This window comes from Blennius ocellaris (assembly GCF_963422515.1).
Source record: "Blennius ocellaris genome assembly, chromosome: 8".
Taxonomy (NCBI): Eukaryota; Metazoa; Chordata; class Actinopteri; order Blenniiformes; family Blenniidae; genus Blennius; species Blennius ocellaris.
The window spans coordinates 12,760,817-12,782,585 of record NC_137657.1 but is presented as its reverse complement, the minus strand read 5'-3'; the positions used below and the strand labels follow the sequence as shown (position 1 = coordinate 12,782,585).

Sequence of the window (21,769 nt, the reverse complement as noted above, 5' to 3'; positions counted from 1 at the left end):
TTTTCCTGAACAAAGGGGAGCAGAGAGGTGGGGCTAAAAGTAGACGTGATGCCTGAGCTTGAAGGGAAAGGCACTTTACAGAATGCGGTTGAGCAATGTTATTAGAAGACACATACCTGATATCAGTACAGCATCACCACTCTGAATCAAGAGGAGGAGGAAGCGCTGCAGGAGGTGATGATGTAGGAGAGGAGGGTGGAGTTACAAAAAAAAAACAACAAGGTGGACAAACACAGAGCAACACACGGATCCCCTGAGCCTGACAGGTCGCACCAGAAAAACACAGCGATGAGGATCTGAGGAGCGGCTGAACCAGGAGTTCACCTTCAGCGAGAGATGAGATGTGGACGGTGGAGAGAAACATGAGTCGACAATAGCAGGATCTTATCTAGAACTCATCTTTGGGATATAAACGTCTACTGGAAGAGGTGAGATAAGGCACATACGCATCGATACGAATACATAGACTCGGTCTTGGAGACGTGAGGATTCTCTAGGAAAGGCTTGGGGAAATTCACTGCAAATGAATACTTCTTGTGTTCATTTTTTTAAGCAAAAAAGCTTAAAATCTGTGTCTCGCTGCTGCAACAGCCGGAGAAATGACATTAGTTTAATTGTGGGTGTATGAGCCGGTGCTTTTCTTTTACCATTCATGTTTGCCTTGTGGGTGTGTAGTGCCACAGTGGCATTAATGTATTAAGAAAATGCAGATGAACAGGTTCAGAGATGTGAAACCTGACGTGAAGGGACGGTCATGTGGTTCACACTTTAACCTGTGGGGCTCTTGTGTCATTTACCGGAACTTTAAACATGCATTATAGCTACGAATCAACAAAGACGGTCTAAAAATACAGAATATTACCTCCTTAACTCAATACAGTGAGATCTGGAGTGCTGACAACGCTTGGCGCACCTCAAAGTCACTGACACATCTTTAGTTCCTGGTCTCAGTTACCTGTTTGTCCAGACACCTTCTCATACCGGTTACCTGTAAGAGTCAAGTTACCAGCAACAAACTCTGCTCCTGAAGCTCAGAGTTTTAGGACAAGAACAGTTTCTTTCTTCTTCTTCTTTTTTTTTTAATTGAATATACAGAAATAACATACAACTTTAGGAGATACTTTTGTATCTTTGCTATCGTAACAGAACAATGTACCTGACAGCACACACCCCTATCTGTACATGAATACACTCACCCTTTTCCTCACACCCAATAAAGCGATTCGCCGACGTGTCAATCTCTTCTCTTGGAGATCATTAAAGTATTTATCTATCTATCTATCTATCTATCTATCTATCTATCTATCTATCTATCTATCTATCTATCTGTCTGTCTATCTATCTATCTATCTATCTATCTATCTATCTATCTATCTATCTATCTATCTATCTATCTATCTATCTATCCACACACATATCCTCTTTCCCATCTTCTATCAATCCTTCCTCCTTGATTGGAGATTCTAGATTCTGCCAACACATTAGTATTTTGTTGTACATAGACTAAAAAGAATTAAATACATTTGAAATCAGAATAATAAGAGGTGACTGGAGCTCAGCTATTACGCCGCATCACTGGGAACCATTTTGCAACAAATCTTTATTTTCATCTACAATCTGCCTGTGATTTTTTTTTTTTTTTCCATGACGTAAACTTTCTTCAGTCTCTGCCTCCTCTGCGTGATGTTTGAGGGGCTTCAGTTCCAATCAGGATGCTGTCGTTATTCTCTTTGCTATTAGTTGCAGAATTCTAACCAAGGTTTTGAGGTGGTGGGTGTCAAAGTATCTATATATTAAATAGGGTTATGTTACCATTAACATAACTCTATATATTAAATAGGGTTATGTTACCATTAACATGCCACCATTGACAACCTCTGCCCCTGAAACTCAGAGTTTTATGAGAAGTGCACTGTTTCTAATCATGACTGTCAACTGTTTCGCCACCATCCTCCATATCCACTTAACCATTGACCGTACGTTTATTGGTTGAAGTTCTACAACTTGTTGGAGACAGTCTGTGGGAGTGGTGCACGAGGAATGAACACGACCAACATATAAAATATCTTTCCCTGTTTTTAACAACTCAACATACAGGATGGCTGAAGTGAGACCAGATGACTTGTGCCAGCCCGGAGATACTCTCTGTGGTGAGTTTTAGCTTCGGACAATTCACTTCTGAGCATTTTAAGCCAGTAGAGCAACTTGTGAATGTCAGACAATGAGATTCTTTGTCTCAATAATAGTTGCTGTCTGGTCCGTCTTTATTTACATAGTCTGGCTTGTTACATCTATTATTTTATAGTCAAAGGTTAAAATCTGCTAAACCTGATATTCCACACTATTTTTACCTGTTCTTTTTTTAAAGGTACTTAAACTGAGAAACCTTCATTAGTTTGAAGTCTTCTATTGATCAGTTCAGCCTCGTAAAAGTGCAGTGCTGAGATTAGTATGTTAAGTTTTATTACCTGCTGACTCACCAGGGAGGGTTTACTCAGCAGATACTGTACAAACATGCGAGATGATTGTATTTTAGCCATGCCGGGTACATGGTTGTTGTTTCTTTGTGTCTGTTTGCAGATATCCGTGTTTATGAGCAGGAGGTGATCATCGTGCCCATCGTCCTTCTGTCCTTCTTCTTCATCACTATGGTCTTCATCCTCCTGCTACATTTCTGTCCAGAGAAGGTCGACAAAATTCGACCAGATGGTTTTAAGTCGACCTCCAGGAGAGTGCTGCACGGCATTGATGGTAAGAGCCCAGAACAGACGTACTGGATTCACATGAAAGTATATTTATTTGAGAAAAGTATTATTATTATTATTATCATTATTGTTCTTGCTCTTGTTGGTAGTAGTAGTAGTAGTAGTAGTAGTGGTATTATGCATCAAAAGTTCATCAGACATCCTAAATAATTTAAATTAATAGTCAATAACAGGATGTAGTAGGTAGACAATAAAGCTCTATCGCAGAAACTGCATTTAAAAAGCAAATGTAATACGTAGATAAAAACTTAATAACAACATTGGTTACAGGTGATCCTAACACCATATTAACGCATGTATCTAGAATAAGGTCAGTCATGCATGAACAAAAGTATGTTTTTTGTTTACTCAAAACAACAACAACAACTACTAATATAGAATTTTAAAAACAATGTTTAAAAAAAAACATTATGGATATTGCATCTTAAAAAAGCAGTTATAAAGCCAAAACACAGATGACGTTTTTGTACTAGAAGGTGCAGATGAAGTCAACTGGAAGTTGCGTGTCTCTTTTACTGAACTAAAGTAAATGCTGGTGTTTTAACTGCTTATTTGAATAAGTTTCAGACTTCAGCAGATCTTCTGAATGATTTATCCACAACAGAGAAAAGACAGAAAAATAAAGGATTCTTTAACTCCAGTTGCTTGGTTTTGATATAATCACTGAAGAAATCTGATCTGACGCATCAGATTGCTTCATAAACTAATAAATCCACATCTGATTTATTAGTTTATGAAGCATCAGAGTGCTTCATAAACTAGTAAATCAGATGTGGATTCAGGCTCCAGACCTGTTATAGACGTATTTGACTGTTGGATATGATGTATGCGACACATTTCAAACAGTAACATGATATGTGACAAATTCACCAGCCAACAAAAACACACGTGAAGATCTCAAGGAGAAGTAAGGAAACCAAAATCAACTTTGGATTTACATTACCAGACTCGTGCTTGTCAGAAGCAAAAACCTAAAACCAAGAGCAAAAACCCAGAGCCTGATGACATGTAGTATTTGCTCAGTGCAAACACACGTTTTTCAGGTTCCTGGCCAAGATATCTTGTTCCATTTAACGAACGACACAATCACCAAACAAGCACAATGTCAGTGATTTATGTATTACATAACAAAAATCATTCTAATTTCTCTGCAGCTCCACCGGGAATCAATGTTCTGGAGCATGAGAGCATCGCCCTTGACACGCCCAGCTCCTACGCCACCTTCCACCCCCCAAGCACCTACTATTCCAAGACCCTACCCACATCTGTGAGCACCCTTGTCCGCCCTGCCAGCCCCCCGCCGGACCCCTACAAGCCCAGTTTCAGTCCCGTCGTTCAGCCCAGAGAGTTGCCCCGCCAGAGGCTGCCCGAGTCCTTCAACCTGGTGTCTCCTCTGCCCACCTCCTTCTCCCTGCGGACCGACTCCGCAGTGTCACTGTGCAGGGCCCGCATGGAAAACAGGAACGTGGTACTGAGGGTGCTAAACGGTGAGATTTAAATGAAAGCTTGGTACGTTTTGGGTCTTTTCCCCATTTTAATTTTTGTTAAGACGCTTGTTCACTCATTTCCGTCTTCCTCCTCCACCCCTCACAGACTCTGCTGATGCCTCGGAGAGACACAGCTTCCTGGGCTTCGCATCCTTCCTGTCTCAGCTCGGACCACATCCGTTCCTCCCCGAGCTTCTTGGTGTGGTGTCGCTTCGAGCCCCTCTGGTTACAGTTGTGGAGGAGCTGGAGAACAGAGACCTGCTCAGCCTCTTGTGGCGATGCAGACAGGTCAGAAGATGTGGATGATACTTTCTGCAAAGCTTTGCTTTTGTCGTACAGAAATCAAATCGCAACATTGGCCAGTGGATTAAGTGACAATATGTTTCTGGGATGTTTTTGTGTGTACATGTGTCTTGTACCAACTCAGCCAAAATCAATAAAAATTAATAATAAAAAAAAAAAAAAAAGAATAAATTCAAGCAAGCTCTATGAGGATCTATGGATAGACTTAAATTTGTGCTTCGTTGTTCCAGGAAAACGTGGATCCACCGTGTGAAATGACTGAGAGACGAATATTCACCATGGCCAAACAGGTGGCATCTGCGCTGGTCAGTATGCTAACAACTGCAGTACAACATCACCGTTTGCACGTTTGACTTTCAAATCAGTTGCGTGACTCAGTAAGCACTAACACGTGGTCAGAGTTTTGCTTTCTGATCCTCTTCACCTCCTGCTGAACTCCTCATCCAAACTCTTTTATTTATTCTATCTTAATCACACAGGCTTGTCTCTAAGTTAATCCTCGAATCCATGTCTTGCGTCTTCGCTCGTTTAGGAATTCCTTCACAGCAAAGATCTCCTGCATGGAAATATCCGCGCTCGCAGCGTGCTGGTCAGTAAGGAGTACACGGCGAAGCTCTGGGGCCTGCACGGAGTTTACACGAGGAACAGCCAGGGAAGCACTCGGAAAGACGACCCCAGCATGAAGAAATGGCAAGCGCCGGAGCTGCTGGTCCGCAAGCCGGCCAGCCAGAGCAGCGACGTGTAAGCAAGAGGCTGTTCTGTCATTCAAACAGCATGAAAACAAGGTTGATTTAAATGTATTCACAAACATTCTACACAGAATCTTAACACTTCCTCTTTTTGTCTCTCCTTCCAGCTGGTCATTTGGCATCCTGTTGTATGAAATGGCAACTTTAGGTAAGTTCAGTGTTAACTTTTAACCACTAAAATGTCAAAGTTCCAGTTCCTAAAATCACAAATTGATGCAGACTCCACTCACATTTATCAGCATTTTTTTTTTTTTTTTTTACATAAAGTTTTGGAACAACACCTGCTACATTTGTTGAAAAGACTTAATTGCGTTTATAAACTCTCCCATCCAGGTGAAGCTCCGTTTGCAGAGGTCTCAGTCAATGAGCTATTGCAGTTTCATCAACGAGGAAAAAGTTTGAAGAAACCCTCAAATTCCTCCAACTCACTGTGAGTGTCCACCTCAACCTTCAGTTAATCAAGCACTAGACCTGAATCGTTCCAATGAAAGCAACTTGTCTGCTCTTTAACAAAAAAAGTAGTTCAAAGGTCAAAGTGTTTTCGTCCTCCACTTCTCCCCTCAGATACACCATCATTAAAGGCTGCTGCCACTGGAAGGAACAAGATCGACCTTCTCTGGCCGAAGTGAGCCGGAAGCTCACAGCAGCAGAGAAAAGCGCCTCTGACAAAGTGCTGAAGGCAGCCGGGGTAGTGAAGGTCGAGCAGTATCTTCAGGAGGCGGGATATGGGGAAAACAACAGCTACACTGTGTTCTGATCAAAACCAGTGCCAGTAAAGCAACAGAGTGCAATACTATCAACTAACCAAATGATAAATCTTCTCCGAAACAATTATTTTTTTAGGTGCAATAACGTTTCTAAACTGTGTGTGCAGCACTCTGGGCAATGGGAAATGTTTGTCTTCTTCAGACATGGAAAACTCATCTAATCAACTGCGTTTTCACGCTGTAAAAGCTCATTTATGGACATCAATACCTCCACTGGAAGGGTTCAGTTGGGGAAGCGACACTTTTGATTTTGCAGACTTTTAAAAGATGTAAACCGGATCGACGTGCAGCAGCTGCAATCGGAGGTTGTGGGTGATTCTGTCTGGAGAAAGGATGGTTTACAAAACTGTGTATAAGCCAATGTATTTTATGAAGATGTGAGATTTATATTTTAATACATGATTCCACATTGTGGCGACTCGAGTTGTGGAAAAGAAGGACTTATCAGTGTCATGAATTGCTTTCGTGTTTACTGTCACCTCAGTTATAAATATGTTTACATAAATTCTAATGTGAATAAAGAAACAAAAAAACAAACATTGGCGAGTTGTTTTGGTTTTTTTTAGTTCAAGGTGATCAGGTGGACTTTGTTGTAATTTGTTTATTAATAAACTACTTTGATTCTTATCTCTGTTCAGAGGAAGATGGTATCTACTCTCCATTGTCACCTCCAGTCCGAACAGCTCCTCTGAGGCTGCAGCAGTGAAAAGAACTAGTTTGCGGATTAAAAGGGAAAATAAAATGCCTGCGGTCCTACAGTCATGTGATCAAGAGATCCTTCAGTGAAGAACATACTGTATTTGTACAACTAAAGAGTAAAGAGTTCAGGTGGAGATTGTGGATTTGTTGCTCTCTACCTTCTTTGTATCCCCTTACAAAGAAAACCCAGGTTTCAGGCCAAAGGATATAATGGACCACTTTTATATCCTCCTGAATATAAATGAATAAATGAACAACACTGACTCAAGAGAACCAGAGTTGGATATAAACTTCATTTGATTCTGAGTCTTTCTCACCTTTTGCTCTTTTCAATAAACATTCCTCCATGAGAGTGGATGTCGGAGATTAAACGCTGACACGGATTTCCTGTAACAGGTATTGTTTATTGGTAGTACTGCATACATGTTACAGAGAGCGCTGAGCCCTTAGGAGCACACCGAGAAAAATACCTATTTTCAGGTAGTTAAGTTGAATAAAGCTTCTAAAACTAGACTGTATTCATGAAAAAATAATTCTGATTGTAGTATAAAATGGAAAAAAAAAAAATACAAAACTAAACTTTTAAGAACTGGTATAATGGACTCAATACAAAAACCAGGCTTTTTGAGTGTCTCCTCTTCATGTGATTGAAGCCTGGTTTGAACTTCTATGGTAGAAATGAAATGATCGCACTAGTGAAAGAAAGAAAATCAATGAAATGGACTTTTGTCCACGTCAAGTGAATTTAAATCACTAAAGTTAAAGCACCATTTCAAATACAGATAGAAGGCAACTTTTTTTTCTTATGTTCAACGGGTTAAGTGTCCTACGCAGAAGACCTAACAGACGTCAACTGCAGGCTGAGCTGCACAGTTCCTCAACAGTTTACATACAAAAATGTCTCGACACAACATGGAAGATGACAAAATCTTTAAACGCTACCAGCATACTGATGACTCAAACCATGGCGCTGACTTGTACATTCACTGTCGTGAACATAAACTGTCCTTCTCCGTCTTTCCACATGAATGATGGGGCACCATTGTTTTGTAGAGAAGTCAACAAAACAAAAACATCTTCATCGTCCTCAAGGATCTCCGTCTTATTCTTTAAGACTGCAAGTGTTGGCTCCAGCGGGACGTCTGCGGTGAGAAAGCCATCCTGGCGTCTTCGTGCAGCGGAGAGACTTTACTCACGCAGGCTGTTGATAGAGGCACAGATCTTGAGAGCGGGACCCAGCTTGATGTTCATGGTGGAGATCAGGTGGTCCTCTCGCAGAAGCAGCAGAGCCTGTCCGTCGATCTCCTGGGACAGAAACTGGGCGGCGAGCTCCTCGCACCCTGAGATCACACAAGACGAGAGTGAGAAACTGTCAAAACCGTCCCATCTTCTCAATCTTGTGCAGGGTCGTTTGGCAAACCAAAAAAAAAAACAACAACAAAAAAACCCTTTAAATCGCTGGACACTGACCTTGAAGTGAGGAGATAAACCTGCAGACTTCCTCCACACTCCACTGGGCGGGAGTCGCAGAGAGAAAGTTGTTCCCCTCCAGCGGGAGGCTTCCCGGCGCCGAGCTGTCGGACTGCGGCGCGCTGTGGCCGGCTCTCGAGCACGAGCGCGACGAGCTCGGAGAGAGTGAGGGAGACTCGTCGTCCTCTTCACCGTCGCTGGAAGCGTCCTCCGAGCGGCTGGACTCGGAGTGACACTGCGGCCAAAACAGCACAGATTCACACAAACAGCTGGAGCCTGAAGCTTTTGTCGACGCGGCGTTTGTCAGGGACTGTTTTCAGCTGTGAACCATCCTGTGCAGTGACAACTATATTTTTTTTGGGGGGGGGGGGTGGGGGGAGATATTGTTAGAATCCACTTCCAGTAAAACTCCAGGTCTCACCTTCACAGTTAGATGCTTGCTGGATAATTTATTGCAGTTGTTATTAGAGCTGCCCCTGCGTGACGGGCCCCTCCGTCGTGCTGCGCTCTCTGTGGGTGTTGGAGGCGGTGCCAGCCCTGCGCCAGTCCTCCCTCTGCTGGTCTTGAAGTGCTGGCTGCAGCTTACGTTATACCTGCACGAGCACAAAACCGGTTCGTTGTAATCTCTTGTCCGGGCCTTGAACTTCATCACCCTTAAATTGCCCCACGTGCTGGGATGAATAAAGGTATTTTCACAGATCTTTAAAGCAGAGCGACTCAATGCTGCTCCTCAGGGATCACGTTGATTTCATTAAATAAGCCATTGTCGGGCCTCTGGAGATCTCAAGGGAAACTCATTGATTTAAGTTAAGAGTGATGGAGCAGAGATATACTATAATCCCTGCAGGACACAGGGCCTCGGTGAACAGCATTGGGAAATATTTCATGCTTTAAAGGGTAGTTGAAACTAAAAATTTAAAAATCCATCACATGTTGTTGCTGTTGATTGAGTTATGATGTTAGAACTGTACCTCTTAGCACAGGTGTTGGAGCAGAACCTTTTCGATCCTTTGAACTGGCTTGCTGGAGCCAGGTTGCAGCAGTACTCACACTTCAACACTGGGCAGAAAATGATTACAAAATATCAGCATTGCAGAAGGTTCTTGACACATTACGCTGTGATGCAAATTAAAACGCCACTCACACTGGGGTCCATTTTCTGTGCGGGCAACCAGGGCAAAGTTTCTGTCTTTGAGAAGTCCAGCAACCTGTTGCATCAAACAGAAGCCTGATGGTAAAAAAGCTTTCCGTAGAAAACCTTCACAGTCGGTGTCAGTAAAACTAAAGATGTGACTTTTTTGGTGCAGAAATGCACTTACAGGAAAGGGCTCAGCTCCCTCCTGAATCACAAACCCTTCAATGAGGTGAGTGAGGACTTGAGGTTTGACGACCGCGTGAGGAACAGCAGCTTTGTCTTTATCCAAGACCCTCGACAAGGGCAGAGGCAGAGAGAGGGTGGGAGGGGACAAGAACCCAGATTCAACTGGGGGCACTAAATAAAGAGAAACAAACAGAAATTAATGACTCCTCACTTTTTCTTCCAAATATTCACCCATGAATATTGTTTTGCATTTTAACGTCATTGATTCATCCCAGCTGTGTTGCATTCCAGTTAGAATTGTCACACTGCTGATGCACGTCCGATTTGCAGGAGACGTATTCACATACCGGAGTCCTTTGCTGGCGCGGGAGATAAAGGAGGAGCAGAATCTTTCATTGGTGCCGAGTCTGAGGATTCCGTCATCTCATTTGATGCGTCACAGTCAGATTTCCTTTTCAGAGAACCAATGGCGGGCTTCGTCTAACGGCGGGTGAAAAACACAAACAGTCTGTGTTGGCATTTCAATTTAAACATTAAAATTAGTCCCTTATTAAAATGAGTACATGTGGGGAGCGGTTGATCTTACCACAGTAATAGAGGCTGTGCCCATACTCCCACCAGATGAGCTGTCCTGGGCTGCGCTGCACCGAGCTTGAGCCAGGGCCACGGCTTGTGCGTTTCCAGGGATGCCCTGCCTGGCGCCCACGAGCTGGACCGGGATGTGCGGAGGGCCGTGGCTGTTGCTCGGAGGCGCAGGGAGAATGGGTGGTGGGTGCCGAGGGGGAAGCTGCACAGGTAGACGATGTCCCTGAGCGGTTTTGGGCTGTATTGGAACGGGACCTTTATCGACGTTAGAACTCGTCTGTTGCAGTGGCTGCACGACGAGAGTCTGTGTGTTGACGGCCTTTGACGCCACCGAGCCGATGGGGTAGCCCTGGGTGGAGGTGGGGACACTCGAAGTGGGCATGAGGATGACGGGGGCAGCGGAGGAGGAGAGGAGGAGTTGGGAAAGGGGGAGGGCTGTGGAGGCAGACGAAGAGGGAGCGACGGATGCTGCGGGAGTGACGGTCATGGCAGCCTGGTTTCCAGTCTTTACGGTTATTGTGTTGGCGGCTGACTGCTGCGTGAAGTTGGGCTTGGCTATCTGCTGCTGCGGTTGTACTTGCTGTTTCTGGACCGTCTGTGGGAAACTCTGCTGCTGCTGGCCGAGAGGAAAGCTGGCTGAATCTTTTCTGTCTGGAAGCTCGGATTTAATGGCAACTGCTTTAGGGTTGGAAGCACAATGTAGGGCGAGGTTCTGTACCTGGGAGATGAAGAAGAGAGGATGTGTTCAGACCCACGGAACTCAACCAAGGTCTTTAAAAACCTCAGACCTCACAGTATTGTTGGGTATTGGTATTCAAACCTGATCATTGTCAGATGCAGCACTCTGTGTGACAGAAGAAACTTCATGCTGCTGTTGTTGCTGCTGCGGCTGCGTCTGGGCAACCGTTGCCACGGTCGCTGTTGCTGTACCGCCGGGCATAAAGATGAGCTGAGACGCAAGTGGAGTGCTGAGAGTGCGGTTCACCTACAAAAGTTGCAAGACAACCACACTTCAGTATAAGACTACAAGACTTTCCAAAGTACTAATATTTAAAACTATTGTCAGGATAGCTGGTGGTGTTGAAATGTTCTATCAAAATGTTGATTGTATCTATCGTAATAACACGTCGACTTCTCATTTTTCAAAACCAGAAGTTGTACTCGGCACTCAACAAACAAACTCTAAAAAGGAGAATATTGCACGGTTTTAATTTATTGTATTTCACTGCATGTTTTCCCACGATAATGTTGAATTCAATTAGAAGCCAACAGCCCAGTGAAAATGGGTAAAGCTCTGGCCTCCGAACCATTTCATGCCCAAGTCGATACAAGAAAAGCTATAACTGACTCTGAGAAACATCTGTCCCTGGCCAGCGGAGTTTCCACCCAGCAGCACCGACTGGTTGAGAGCTGTTGTTGTCGCAGACGTGACCGTCCCATGTGGACGGGAGCTCGTCATCGTCCCTCCTGCAGACGTGGTGCTTAGGTTGACCTGAAAGAGTGAAGAAAAATAAACAAATATTAAGTCAAACATAGGGCATTTGCAACTTTCAGAAGGTGCTATTTTCGATTAAAAACTCACAGTGGTGGGAACTTGGGACATGCTGTTGCTTGTCGTATTAGATTGGCGACTGGCTGCGAGTGTGGCCTTCAACAAAGAGAGAGAAGGGACGAGGTATAACTTTTTTTTTTTTTATATGATATCGTCAAGCTGAATGTATTTTCTTCTCATAACTCAATATTACCTGTTGCACAGCAGCCAGGTTGTGGAGTTGGGCACTGTTGATCTGCTGCTGCAGCATAAGCTGCTGGAAGTATTGAGCTGCGTTCGGCTGTCTCTGCAGGGCCTGGAGAGCCTGAACAAGAAAGCACATAAAAAGCTTTATAATTTGATTCAAAATGGATTCATTCACAAATCATTCGTAGTGTGCAAACAGAAGCACTCACTTGTACGGCTTGCCTCTCATACAGAGACATGTGAGCTATTTGAGGCGCACGCGAGTTCCCACTTGTCTGAGGGTTTCCATTGGCGGTGCCTGTGGTTTGATCTTCACCGGAATCCATGTTTGCTACTCAAAAACAAAACATCACTAAACACTAAAATACAGAATTTGGACTGGGACTGGACGTAGCAATTAAAAAAAAGTCATCATATAGTCGTCCATCATAGAATACCTGCGGGAATTTATTAAATCGGCTCCAAATTTAGAGGAAAACAAGCCCGAAGTGTTATAGCTCGTGTGTATCAAGAATTACCATCAACCTGAAGAAAAACAAAGAGTTTGTGTGGGTTTACATGTAGAGACAGAAGATCTATGGTTTTAAGGAACTCTCATTCTAAATAATTTTAAAATAAAGTAATAACCTGTCATTTCTGAAAGGATTTCCAAACATTCTTTCAAAAGTTGTGATCATGTGAGCACACTTAATGAAAAACTGGATAATCCAGAATTTCTTGCAAATGCACATGATTAAAGCTGATGTAATAATTGTCGATTCCAGTGTGATTTTGCACAAGCATCTTTGCTTCAACAAATGTGTCTCTCCTGAGTGTATGAATAAGACCAAAGTTATCCTGTGACAAACATGACACCGTCTTTTGAACCCATATAGTGACTTAACCATGTGTATTTGAATTATGTATATATATGTTATATACATTTTAATCAGTCTGGCAGTTAATGTCATAGGTGTTTTAATTTGAAAGCAGCTGTAATGGTCCAATCTTACTGTCTAAATTACCAAAAGATCCTTTGACAGGACTCTGCTTTCTGTAATTACAATGACCACTCAGACTATAGAAAGAGTTCCTTTTATTATTAAACTTTAAACTATTATTTCTTTTTTTTAAATAAACTAAAAGATGATTTCCAGAAAGGCGGCACGATATGAGGTGAACACACAATGATATTGTAGAGTATCGCGATAACAATATGATTTGCGATACAAACACCTATGTATATGATGATTAAGTATTTGTTGCTTTGAGATTTTTATCATCTAAACTACCTGCATTCTCTTACTAACTAATTTATAATAGCTGGACTGAGCCTGTCGCAGGTGTGCGGCGGGGGTTTTGTTCATCACAGCTGCACAAAGACTTTTCTACATAACGAGGGGGACACATGGAAACAACAGACGTTCTAACTGCCAAAAAACCCCGAGCACATCGTGGCAAGCATTAACGGTGAGTTATCCTGTACGACAGATCAGCCGTCAACGTGACACACGAGTGCGAGAGTGACGACAACACAGATGAAAAGTTCAGAAGAGCCAGAGATGGTAGTTCTTCGACGGAGGGGAACTACAATGGATTTTGCAGCCTCTTTTACAAACGTTAAGCAAAAACGCGCAGGGATTTAATACATGCTTTTCACCAAGGTGGGGGACAAAACGACGTGCAGCGATGTCGACAGAACGACCACACGTGTGTTATTTCTGGTGCAAACAGTGAAGTTCTGAGCAGAAAATATGCAGCGATAACTGTTAGGCTAACCAATTAGCAATGCTAGCTGTTTTCTGCAGGCAGAGAGCGAGCAACCCGCCGAGCCCGTCAAGCGTTTAAATACACTACTTGGTTTACCTCTTCACGGGTTTTCGGTTCTGATCACAGTTTAATGCAAACAGGTTCCAAGTCCAACTTTAGTTTTGAGTGCCAAAATGAGGAAGAAAAAAAAACTGACTTGGAAGGATTTTTTGCCTCCAATCAAACTCCGCCCCCTTTTTCTTCTTCGTCTTGTCGTGTGTACAACCAGACTGCAAAAACTGGCGTTAAAGGAGAAAAGCGCCACCTGCAGCATATGTTTAGCCATTTCATGAACATAAGGACCACAAACAAACAAACAAAAAAAAAACCCAGATGATTTTGTATTCTTCTTGGATGAAAATCAACTTTTTCAGGTACTGCCCACAGTGAATATTCATGGTGACAAATATTGAAAGAATAAAATACCATATCAGTAACATTTTTAAATGCATTTTGTACACATGTACAGATGAAGTGCAGTGTTTAAGAGCAAAAATATTGGTACTGGAGAAAGTTTGTAGAGTCAGGAGTAAAATTGAACCACAAGCTTCCCACAGTGGTTTACAATCACGGGAGGTGTCATCACTGATGAGTGTGCATGTGTCACATAAGTATTGAAATGGCTAAAAGATTAAAAAAAACAAACATATACTCTTAAAGCCAGTTTGCTAGTTCACCCCCCAAAATGGATCATACACATTTTTTTAGAATTTATTTCAATCCAATCAGAAAACAAAGGTCAACAACTTAAAACAAATTTCAAGCCAGACATACAGCATGCTATCCTAGATGCTGCTCAAATCACTACAACCACAGGTGTCACCATTTCCACCATATCATAATCCTGGAAATAATTCAAATAAAGCAAAGAAATGTAATCACTAACAACAAACCAAAACAAATAGAAGTGCTCACATTGACCGTTATATTGTAACTCCATTCTGTGAAATTGTCCTCCAAAATAACTTTTCCATGAAGATCAAAAAGCCTGGTTTAGTCCTCAGCAGCATTAATATCTAGATTTACGTAAAAATATTACAAATCTCAATAATAATGTACTTAAAACAGTAACTTTTCCACAATTACGATACAGAAGCCACTATGCATCCTGTCATTCCATGTATTTTACTGCAAACATAGGCTGAAAGTCTGGTCAAACACAATCCAACAGACAACATAGTTGGTTTTGCAGCACTGCATTCTGTGTTTTGGTCATTTTGAGGCCAGCAGTTCTGTTTTAATACCAAAATGTTAAGTCTCAATTTTGGGGCATTTTGAGCAGTTTAGGTTTACAATAAATTGTATTTTTATTTCTTTGAAAATTCATATATTATACCTTTAGGTTACATTTTTCTATAAATTATGAATTGTAAACTTCATAGAAATGCATTATAATTTTCTTTTACTGTACGATTGCATTTATGTGGGAAACACTGTCATTTCTATGCAATGTTGAACTTTAATTTGCATGTCGAGTAATTGACTCTGAACGTTTTCTGAATTAATTTGAGAGATGTTCCGACCTGGACGACGAACATTAAATGAACAGTTGTTGCCAAGGCCAGTTTCCACACAGAAAGCTACTTAGAAAATATTTCAGAGGGACATGACCATCATTTGGAACACTATTCCCAATAAAGTGGGAGCGATGACAAAGCCCAAAGAAAAATCCAATCTGGTTAACGTTTGGTTCTTGTATGGACATCCACACGTGTGGCAAAGCTGTTGTAGGTACACCCACTGTACTTACGATCAAACCTTTATATTCACAGACCACAGTTCTAACTCTCAACACAAAACATATTATTAAAGCCAAATTACACAAGCAAAAGCACACGTATGTTGTGTAATCTGCAACAAGACAGACACCATGATGGGCAGCTTGCTGCAGCATACACAATCCTCAAACAGGAATCCATAATGAAAAAAGCAGAAACATCATGTAGAAAACTCAACTCCAGAATTTCTCCCCTTTTCCGACAGACTTCAGCGGACAAGTTACTTTTATGTTCTCACATGTAAGTCGCTCATTTGTTTGTCATCCAACAGCTGAATGAAATGTATAGGCTAGGAAGAAGAGAAGGGTTCTGTCAGACCGGTGAGTAACATCCTTCTACATGACAAACAAATCAGACTGAAGTCACTGTAGGCACAAGTCTGGAATCCACGCCAAGTGTCCAAAGCTCAGACTCAAACCAGCCAAGCGGAGCAGACTTGTGCCTACCGGTAACTTCATCTGAGCCGTGAAAGAGTAAACCCCATCACACAGTGAAGATTTCTGGCCAATTTCGGAGACACTGAGGTCACATAGGTAGTAAGTGGTCGTCTCTCTCGTCTTGCTCGTCTTCTAAAGGCTCTGCCGTCACTCCCCTGTACGCCGGCGCTTCGTCTCGGTTTTTAGATCGGCACACAAAGTCACATCCATCCTGTGAGAAAGGGGAAAGACAAAGCTGGTCAAAAATCCAAATACTGATATTTAAGGCATCAGTGGCTCAGGCTTTAGTGCCGATTGTCTAATCTTATCTTTTGTGGTTCGAATCCCCAGCTGCGCCGGTTCACGAGTCCTGCTGCAGGACAATGAACGACACGTTTCTCCCATGCAATGTTGTGCAAGAACGTTGCATGGCAGCTGTCCACCCTGATGAGTAAATGCCAACTTATGCTCAAAGCGTCTCCTGCGTAATTTGGTATCCTGGGAGCTTGCAGATGCGCAGCATCAGCATAACGCCATTAATGTCAGAGCGGCAGTGCAGCTCAGTTCATGTGCAACCAGCAAAATGAACACACATATATATATATATATATATATATATATACATATACACACACACACACACACCCACACACCTCATTGGGAGGACTGTTGATCTTATAGATTAAACTGCATTAAATTGCACCACTGCTGTTTGACATTTCGCCGATCAATCATACAAAGGCAAGTGATTCATAGGAGTAAGAAGACTGGGATGAATGTTAAGATTTAAAAACGCACGCAGAAGCATAAATGGGCCTTCAAGCACTTGGAGATTGAAAAACAAACAAACAAATAAAAACAACTAATGGGGCTTACCGCAGTTAGGTTGCCAAACTCCACCCAGAAGGTATAGTTGGGGAACTGCTCCATCCCTTTGGCTCCAACAATCAGCCGCTGGTAGAGGAAACCTCCGATGAGGTAAACGGCCAGAAGACAGAAACCACTGGAGGGGAAAAAAAGAAAAAAACAAACAGAGGTCAGAATTATTACTCATTTATTTCACATGCTTTGAAATGAGGGCTTTTGTGTAATCAGGCGCGAAATACATACATGATGAGTATAATGGAGCCGGCACTGAGCCGAGATTCTATAACTGGACACACCAAACTGGTGTCCAGCTCAAACAAGTAAAAACAGTCGTGCTCCTTGTCACGGTCTTCCAGAATAACTTGCAAATCATCCTGGGAGGAAACAGAAATAACATGCAATGATGAGTAAATGAAGGTGTGGAATATCAGTCAACAAAAACAAGATACATTTGACCAGATTCAGTCCTACAGGTACATCTCTGACACTCAGAATACAATGGAAATGAGAAAACATGAGCTCACAAATCATCTCCAAAATCTTTTGAATATTTCATGAATTTGGTTTTAAGAATTAAAATGTTCTGAGTTTTTTTTAAAAACCCAAATCAGATGATCAATAAATCAGTCTGCATTTTGTTTACCGCTGATTTAGTCCTGTCGCAGGAGATCATAATGATGGCTTTCCTCATTTCACCAGAACAGTGTTGGTCATATGCTTCGCCATTTCTGTAGATCAGCATCACCCAGTCACCTGCACAGGCAAGAGAATGTCAACAACCAACACAAACTCATTACACAAGCCAGTTTAGTTTATTTTTTTAATTTTTTCTGAAAGATACTTAGAATGCTCAGAATTTATCTTAAAAAAAAGATTAAACTATACCTAAGGTTACACTAAAAACACATTTTAGATCAAATAAAGGGGGAAAAACTCAAATATTCTGCAGCGTCTTACTTCCTCCAATTGCCTGTGTTGCATTATATTTGCCAATGATTTTAGGCTTGGCCTCTTTGCCGCCCTTTTGAATAACCCCAGCGCCTGGAACACCGTCTGCATCCCCACACAGCTGGAAGACATACGTATAACTGTCCTCTCCATTTTTGCTCTGTCCTGTAAAGCTGGAAGAGACGACGACAGAGTCCGTTAGAACAATGATGAGAGGGGCCATACTGCTGCACCACGTCGGGGAGCCCGAAAAACAGCTTTTATACCTACAGCATGCACACAAGTACATTTAAACATCACGAAGAAGGGAAGCAGAGGAGGGCACACCAAAAAAAAATTTAATATTTGCAATTTAAAAAAAACAAAAACAAATTCACCACATGAAATCTACATGTTTTTTTTCCCCCTTTCTTTTTTATAAAAGAGACAAACCTTTCCTTGCTCCATATAAAACCGTGTCGTTACTCTGCTTACATTTTTCCTTGCTATTTCTATGACAGCTACCATTTTGACTCATTTTGTGACAAAATGTGTTGTAAGAGGATTGCTGTCAAACTTGGGAGTGCGTTCTCTGCTGTTAACGGAGCGATGAGTTATCATGTTGCACACTGGTTTGAAGTGAGCAGCCGCTATAACCATGACATACATCAAAGTGCTGCATAATAACGGCTGCGACTGAAGTTCTGCCCTCGATTGTGGAACAGGATTTTGCACAAATAAGCTGGAGTCACAGAGCACAGCCTCTGGCCTGCTCGCCTGGCATGCCTACTTGTTTTTGGTTGCGAAAAAGCATAAAGTCATCATTATTACACTAATTTGAAATGCTTGCATAGTGGGCCCAAAGATCAGAAGATACTTACATAATATTGATTTCATTGTTTATTTATTCGCTGCTGTAATAGTTAATGTGCTCTTTGTGTGCAGGTTCCAGGTCTGACTGGCCAACAGGAAAAGGGAGGTCCTTCATCCATTTATAATCAATCTAGTGAAATGTATCCAATTTAAAAGAGATTAGAGGCAGAATGTAACATGTTGCTCATTAGAAACTCAGTTTTATTATTTGTAGAATTTGGTGAAACTGTAAGAAGTTGATGAGCAGCTGCTTTGGTTATATTAGTTGGGAACTTGCACTGCAGAGTGAAGTGAAGTGTTTGGTTGCATGGGAAGGGCACATGCGGTAATAATAAGGTGATATTTCTTCTGCCAAAGTTGGATTAACTCTCAATAAGTCCTGCTTATTAGCTGATAATAAACGGTACTGGTGGGCCTGAATATGTTGATATGCAGCTTGCTAATTTCTTACCTTCTGTTGGCCAGCGGCTCCAGACGACTGAGGGCGTTCTGTTCCAAATTGGACTTCGAGAACAGTATGCAGTTTTTAGTGCCCTCGGTGGCATGAGCGCCACTTCCATACAGGACCAGCTGGACCGCCAGAGTCCACACAAGGTAAGACGCTCCTCTGTGATTGCTCCACACCTGGAACAGATGAAGGTAAAATGTTTACCTTTAAAAACTACGTGCAAAGAAAGCAATGTACCAATATGATCACTTAATATTTTGGAGTTGTGGTAGTTTGGCAATATGAAATCATATGTGGAAAAAAAAAATACAGTATCAGTCAGCTTATTATCCATACTATTTATATGAAGGCAACATTTTAGGAGCTGACCCTTTTGCCAGACAAGGAAAATCAAGACACATCTACCATGTCTTGCAGCATCTCAAAAGATAGCATTTGTAAGTTGTGTGTTGAAGTTTTGGCCAAATACATGAAAGTTTGACAAGACAAAATCATCTTCAGATATGAATTTTCTTTTGCTTTTTACAATTGATTGATAATAGTCACTTAGAAAAGGTCACCAGGTACACTTGTGATTCCAAGTATTTATAAAAGTCCATAAAAAAAAAACACTTACAATACAGTGGAATCGTGGATTTGTCACACAATTTAATCCGAACAGCTAAACTTTCGGAAAGTTTATATTTAGTACACACACGTTTCTACTTTGATGCTTTGTAAAAGTTAGTTTATTGGTCATAAAAGTAAAATATCTCATAAAATGTTTAAATGATACATCAACTTATACTGAAGGTTTGTAGTTATTGTATTACCTTGGAAAAAAAACTATGTTTAAGGATTTTTTTTCAAGCTGGCTCACTTAGTTCCTCAATTAAAACACAACTGAAAGGAAATGATCTGCCTAATATTTATAGATTATATTCCGCACACATTGCAATAGTAACTGGTTAACGACACGAACGATGGTTTTTGGGGGGTGAAATAAAAAAGAAAATGCAAAAGATGGGCGGACTTCCCTTGTTTGTCAAACATGTGCAGGTCAACACGTCCTGTTGTGTGCGCGTGAGGCACCAAGTTTTCGTGAGGAAAAAAACAAACACTAAATTAGTCGCGCACCTACCTTCATGGTGACTTCTACGGCGATTCGTCGCAAAAGGCGTGCTAATATTTGAAACGGTGGCAGACAAAGTGAGTTTAAAATGCAGCCAGTTCAAGTTGTCTTCCTGGAGCGGAGGTCTCTTCCTGGTTCACCCGGAGGGCCACTGGGCGGGTGTGCGCGCGCACAGGTGTGATGGAGTGGATCCGTACGGAGCCGCAGACGTTGGCACGAGTCACCCTGCTGCTTCAGCCCGGGACAAACGCTTCAGTCCCCTCAAAAGCAGTGGAGTGTCCCCGCAGCTAACAGTCTCCAGGACAGGAGTTGGAGTGCGGAAGTGAAACTAAACACAGAGACACGTGTGCGCATGTGACCGTCCAAACGAGGCGCGACCAATGAGCGGCAGCTGAGAGTCGCTCCGCACTGGCGTCAGCTGACTGCAGCCTCACGCTGCGCGCGCAGGCGCAGATTAAACAGCAGCGACGGAGCCGCGCGCTCGAAAGTCTGAGCCTCCGCCTCCATCGTTACACATCTTTTACACTTTTCATCCAAACAACGTCACCGTGAAATGCATGAAGAATTTAATCCTCTGGCGCATCCAAGCTCCTAAATAGTGGAAGTTCCATAAAGTTAAAAAAAAAAAAAACAACAACCCAGCTATCATTTATAATTAATAAATAGAGCTTTGCTAATTAATGGGAAAGTGCAGTTGTTGCCAATCTTCAATGCAATTCAGTTTTATTTCTTCAGCACCAAGTACAACACGGCCATCTCAAGACATAATTCCACATTCCACAAGTAATGGTGGAAAGCAAAAACTAAATTTTAACAGGATGAAACCTACAGAACCATGGTCAGAGGTTCCTACTGTGCAGGTTGGAGTTATAGGATAGAATGGGTGAAAATGATAGAGCAACAAGCAAACATACATAAATCCACTCGCTGTGGACAGATGAGGGTAGGAGGCTCAGGCCATGAACTTCCAGCCCTCAGTCCAAGAGTGGGGTCTTTCTGTGGCGAGAGTCTGTGTTTTGTTTCTTCATGTATTGCCGTTTCCTCCCTGTAGTGATGTAGTCAAGACCAGCAAATGCCAAGGACAAGATCTTGAAAAAAACCAAGACTGGTCTCAAGTACTGAAACACTACACTTCCCACAGTCCAGAAATATGCATTAGAGGCTAATTTCTAACTATAAATTCTCTGAAGTTCTGTTTCCCCTTTGATGGACGAGCGGGCTATTCAGGGTTTACCTTGCCTTTACCCAAAGTCAGCTGGGATTGACTCCAGTGTCTGTGCCCTTAAAGTGAAGAAAGCAGAATAGAAGACAGACATGACACTAATTAAAGAGCAAAAACAAACCAGAAATAAATGTTGAAAGAATTTCCAACATCATCTTAATCACATTCAATCTTTTATCACATAATTTGTTAAAACAATAATCTGTTATCATGCAAATGATATCATCCATCCATCCATCCGTTATCTACCACCACAAATAATACTAGACCCTAAATAAATAGAGGACCTTTGTATCCAGTGCACTGCTTTGATTGAATTAGTATTTCAAGTTGGTCACCTTAAGGAGGCACACAGCTTCTTTAGTAAATTGTTCCCTGTATCATGTGTGTCTATCTTATCAGCATGACCCTGAATGCAAGACAGACTCAAACCTGCAGAACTTTTGATCACATGA

The 21,769-nt window shown here is 42.0% G+C and overlaps 3 protein-coding genes across 5 annotated transcripts; 1 reads left to right on the top strand and 2 right to left on the bottom strand.

The window, feature by feature from the left end:
* Positions 1 to 258: 258 nt before the first annotated feature.
* Positions 259 to 6,629, top strand: styk1b (serine/threonine/tyrosine kinase 1b). The gene is made up of 10 exons (XM_080500841.1): positions 259 to 428; positions 2,098 to 2,150; positions 2,581 to 2,751; positions 3,920 to 4,252; positions 4,359 to 4,540; positions 4,786 to 4,860; positions 5,088 to 5,296; positions 5,412 to 5,452; positions 5,638 to 5,734; positions 5,869 to 6,629. The coding sequence occupies exons 2-10, from the start codon at positions 2,099 to 2,101 to the stop codon at positions 6,059 to 6,061; spliced, it is 1,353 nt and encodes a 450-aa protein (XP_080356967.1). The 5' UTR covers positions 259 to 428; position 2,098; the 3' UTR covers positions 6,062 to 6,629.
* A 630-nt stretch (positions 6,630 to 7,259) lies between these two features.
* phc1 (polyhomeotic homolog 1) lies at positions 7,260 to 13,852 on the bottom strand. Of its 3 annotated transcripts, none has more exons than XM_080500830.1 (14): positions 13,830 to 13,852; positions 12,094 to 12,215; positions 11,892 to 12,002; positions 11,729 to 11,794; positions 11,495 to 11,638; positions 10,967 to 11,131; positions 10,148 to 10,864; positions 9,909 to 10,041; positions 9,560 to 9,732; positions 9,385 to 9,448; positions 9,212 to 9,299; positions 8,662 to 8,833; positions 8,241 to 8,475; positions 7,260 to 8,110 (listed from the first exon to the last, which is right to left on the bottom strand). In XM_080500830.1, the coding sequence occupies exons 2-14, from the start codon at positions 12,208 to 12,210 to the stop codon at positions 7,959 to 7,961; spliced, it is 2,337 nt and encodes a 778-aa protein (XP_080356956.1). In that variant the 5' UTR covers positions 12,211 to 12,215; positions 13,830 to 13,852; the 3' UTR covers positions 7,260 to 7,958. The 3 variants fall into 3 exon arrangements, with proteins under 3 accessions (XP_080356956.1, XP_080356957.1, XP_080356955.1); XM_080500831.1 differs by lacking the exon at positions 13,830 to 13,852 and adding an exon at positions 13,730 to 13,777; XM_080500829.1 differs by lacking the exon at positions 13,830 to 13,852 and adding an exon at positions 12,322 to 12,329.
* A 463-nt stretch (positions 13,853 to 14,315) lies between these two features.
* m6pr (mannose-6-phosphate receptor (cation dependent)) lies at positions 14,316 to 20,386 on the bottom strand. The gene is made up of 7 exons (XM_080500845.1): positions 20,102 to 20,386; positions 18,985 to 19,157; positions 17,691 to 17,854; positions 17,377 to 17,486; positions 16,977 to 17,107; positions 16,743 to 16,869; positions 14,316 to 16,098 (listed from the first exon to the last, which is right to left on the bottom strand). Exons 1-7 carry the CDS (start codon positions 20,105 to 20,107, stop codon positions 15,976 to 15,978), a joined length of 834 nt encoding a protein of 277 aa, XP_080356971.1. The 5' UTR covers positions 20,108 to 20,386; the 3' UTR covers positions 14,316 to 15,975.
* Positions 20,387 to 21,769: the final 1,383 nt, after the last annotated feature.

Coding starts and splice junctions, on each gene's coding strand:
- m6pr (XM_080500845.1), bottom strand. Junction 17,487..17,690: donor AACACAGGCAATTGGAGGAA/GTAAGACGCTGC, acceptor TTGCCTGTGCAG/GTGACTGGGTGATGCTGATC. Junction 16,099..16,742: donor AGTTTGGCAACCTAACTGCG/GTAAGCCCCATT, acceptor CCTTTCTCACAG/GATGGATGTGACTTTGTGTG.
- phc1 (XM_080500830.1), bottom strand. CDS start 12,210: ATGGATTCCGGTGAAGATCAAACCACAGGCACCGCCAATGGAAACCCT. Junction 11,639..11,728: donor TGTCCCAAGTTCCCACCACT/GTGAGTTTTTAA, acceptor TCACTCTTTCAG/GTCAACCTAAGCACCACGTC. Junction 9,449..9,559: donor AGGGAGCTGAGCCCTTTCCT/GTAAGTGCATTT, acceptor TTGATGCAACAG/GTTGCTGGACTTCTCAAAGA.
- styk1b (XM_080500841.1), top strand. CDS start 2,099: ATGGCTGAAGTGAGACCAGATGACTTGTGCCAGCCCGGAGATACTCTC. Junction 2,151..2,580: donor GCCCGGAGATACTCTCTGTG/GTGAGTTTTAGC, acceptor GTCTGTTTGCAG/ATATCCGTGTTTATGAGCAG. Junction 5,297..5,411: donor GCCAGCCAGAGCAGCGACGT/GTAAGCAAGAGG, acceptor CTCTCCTTCCAG/CTGGTCATTTGGCATCCTGT.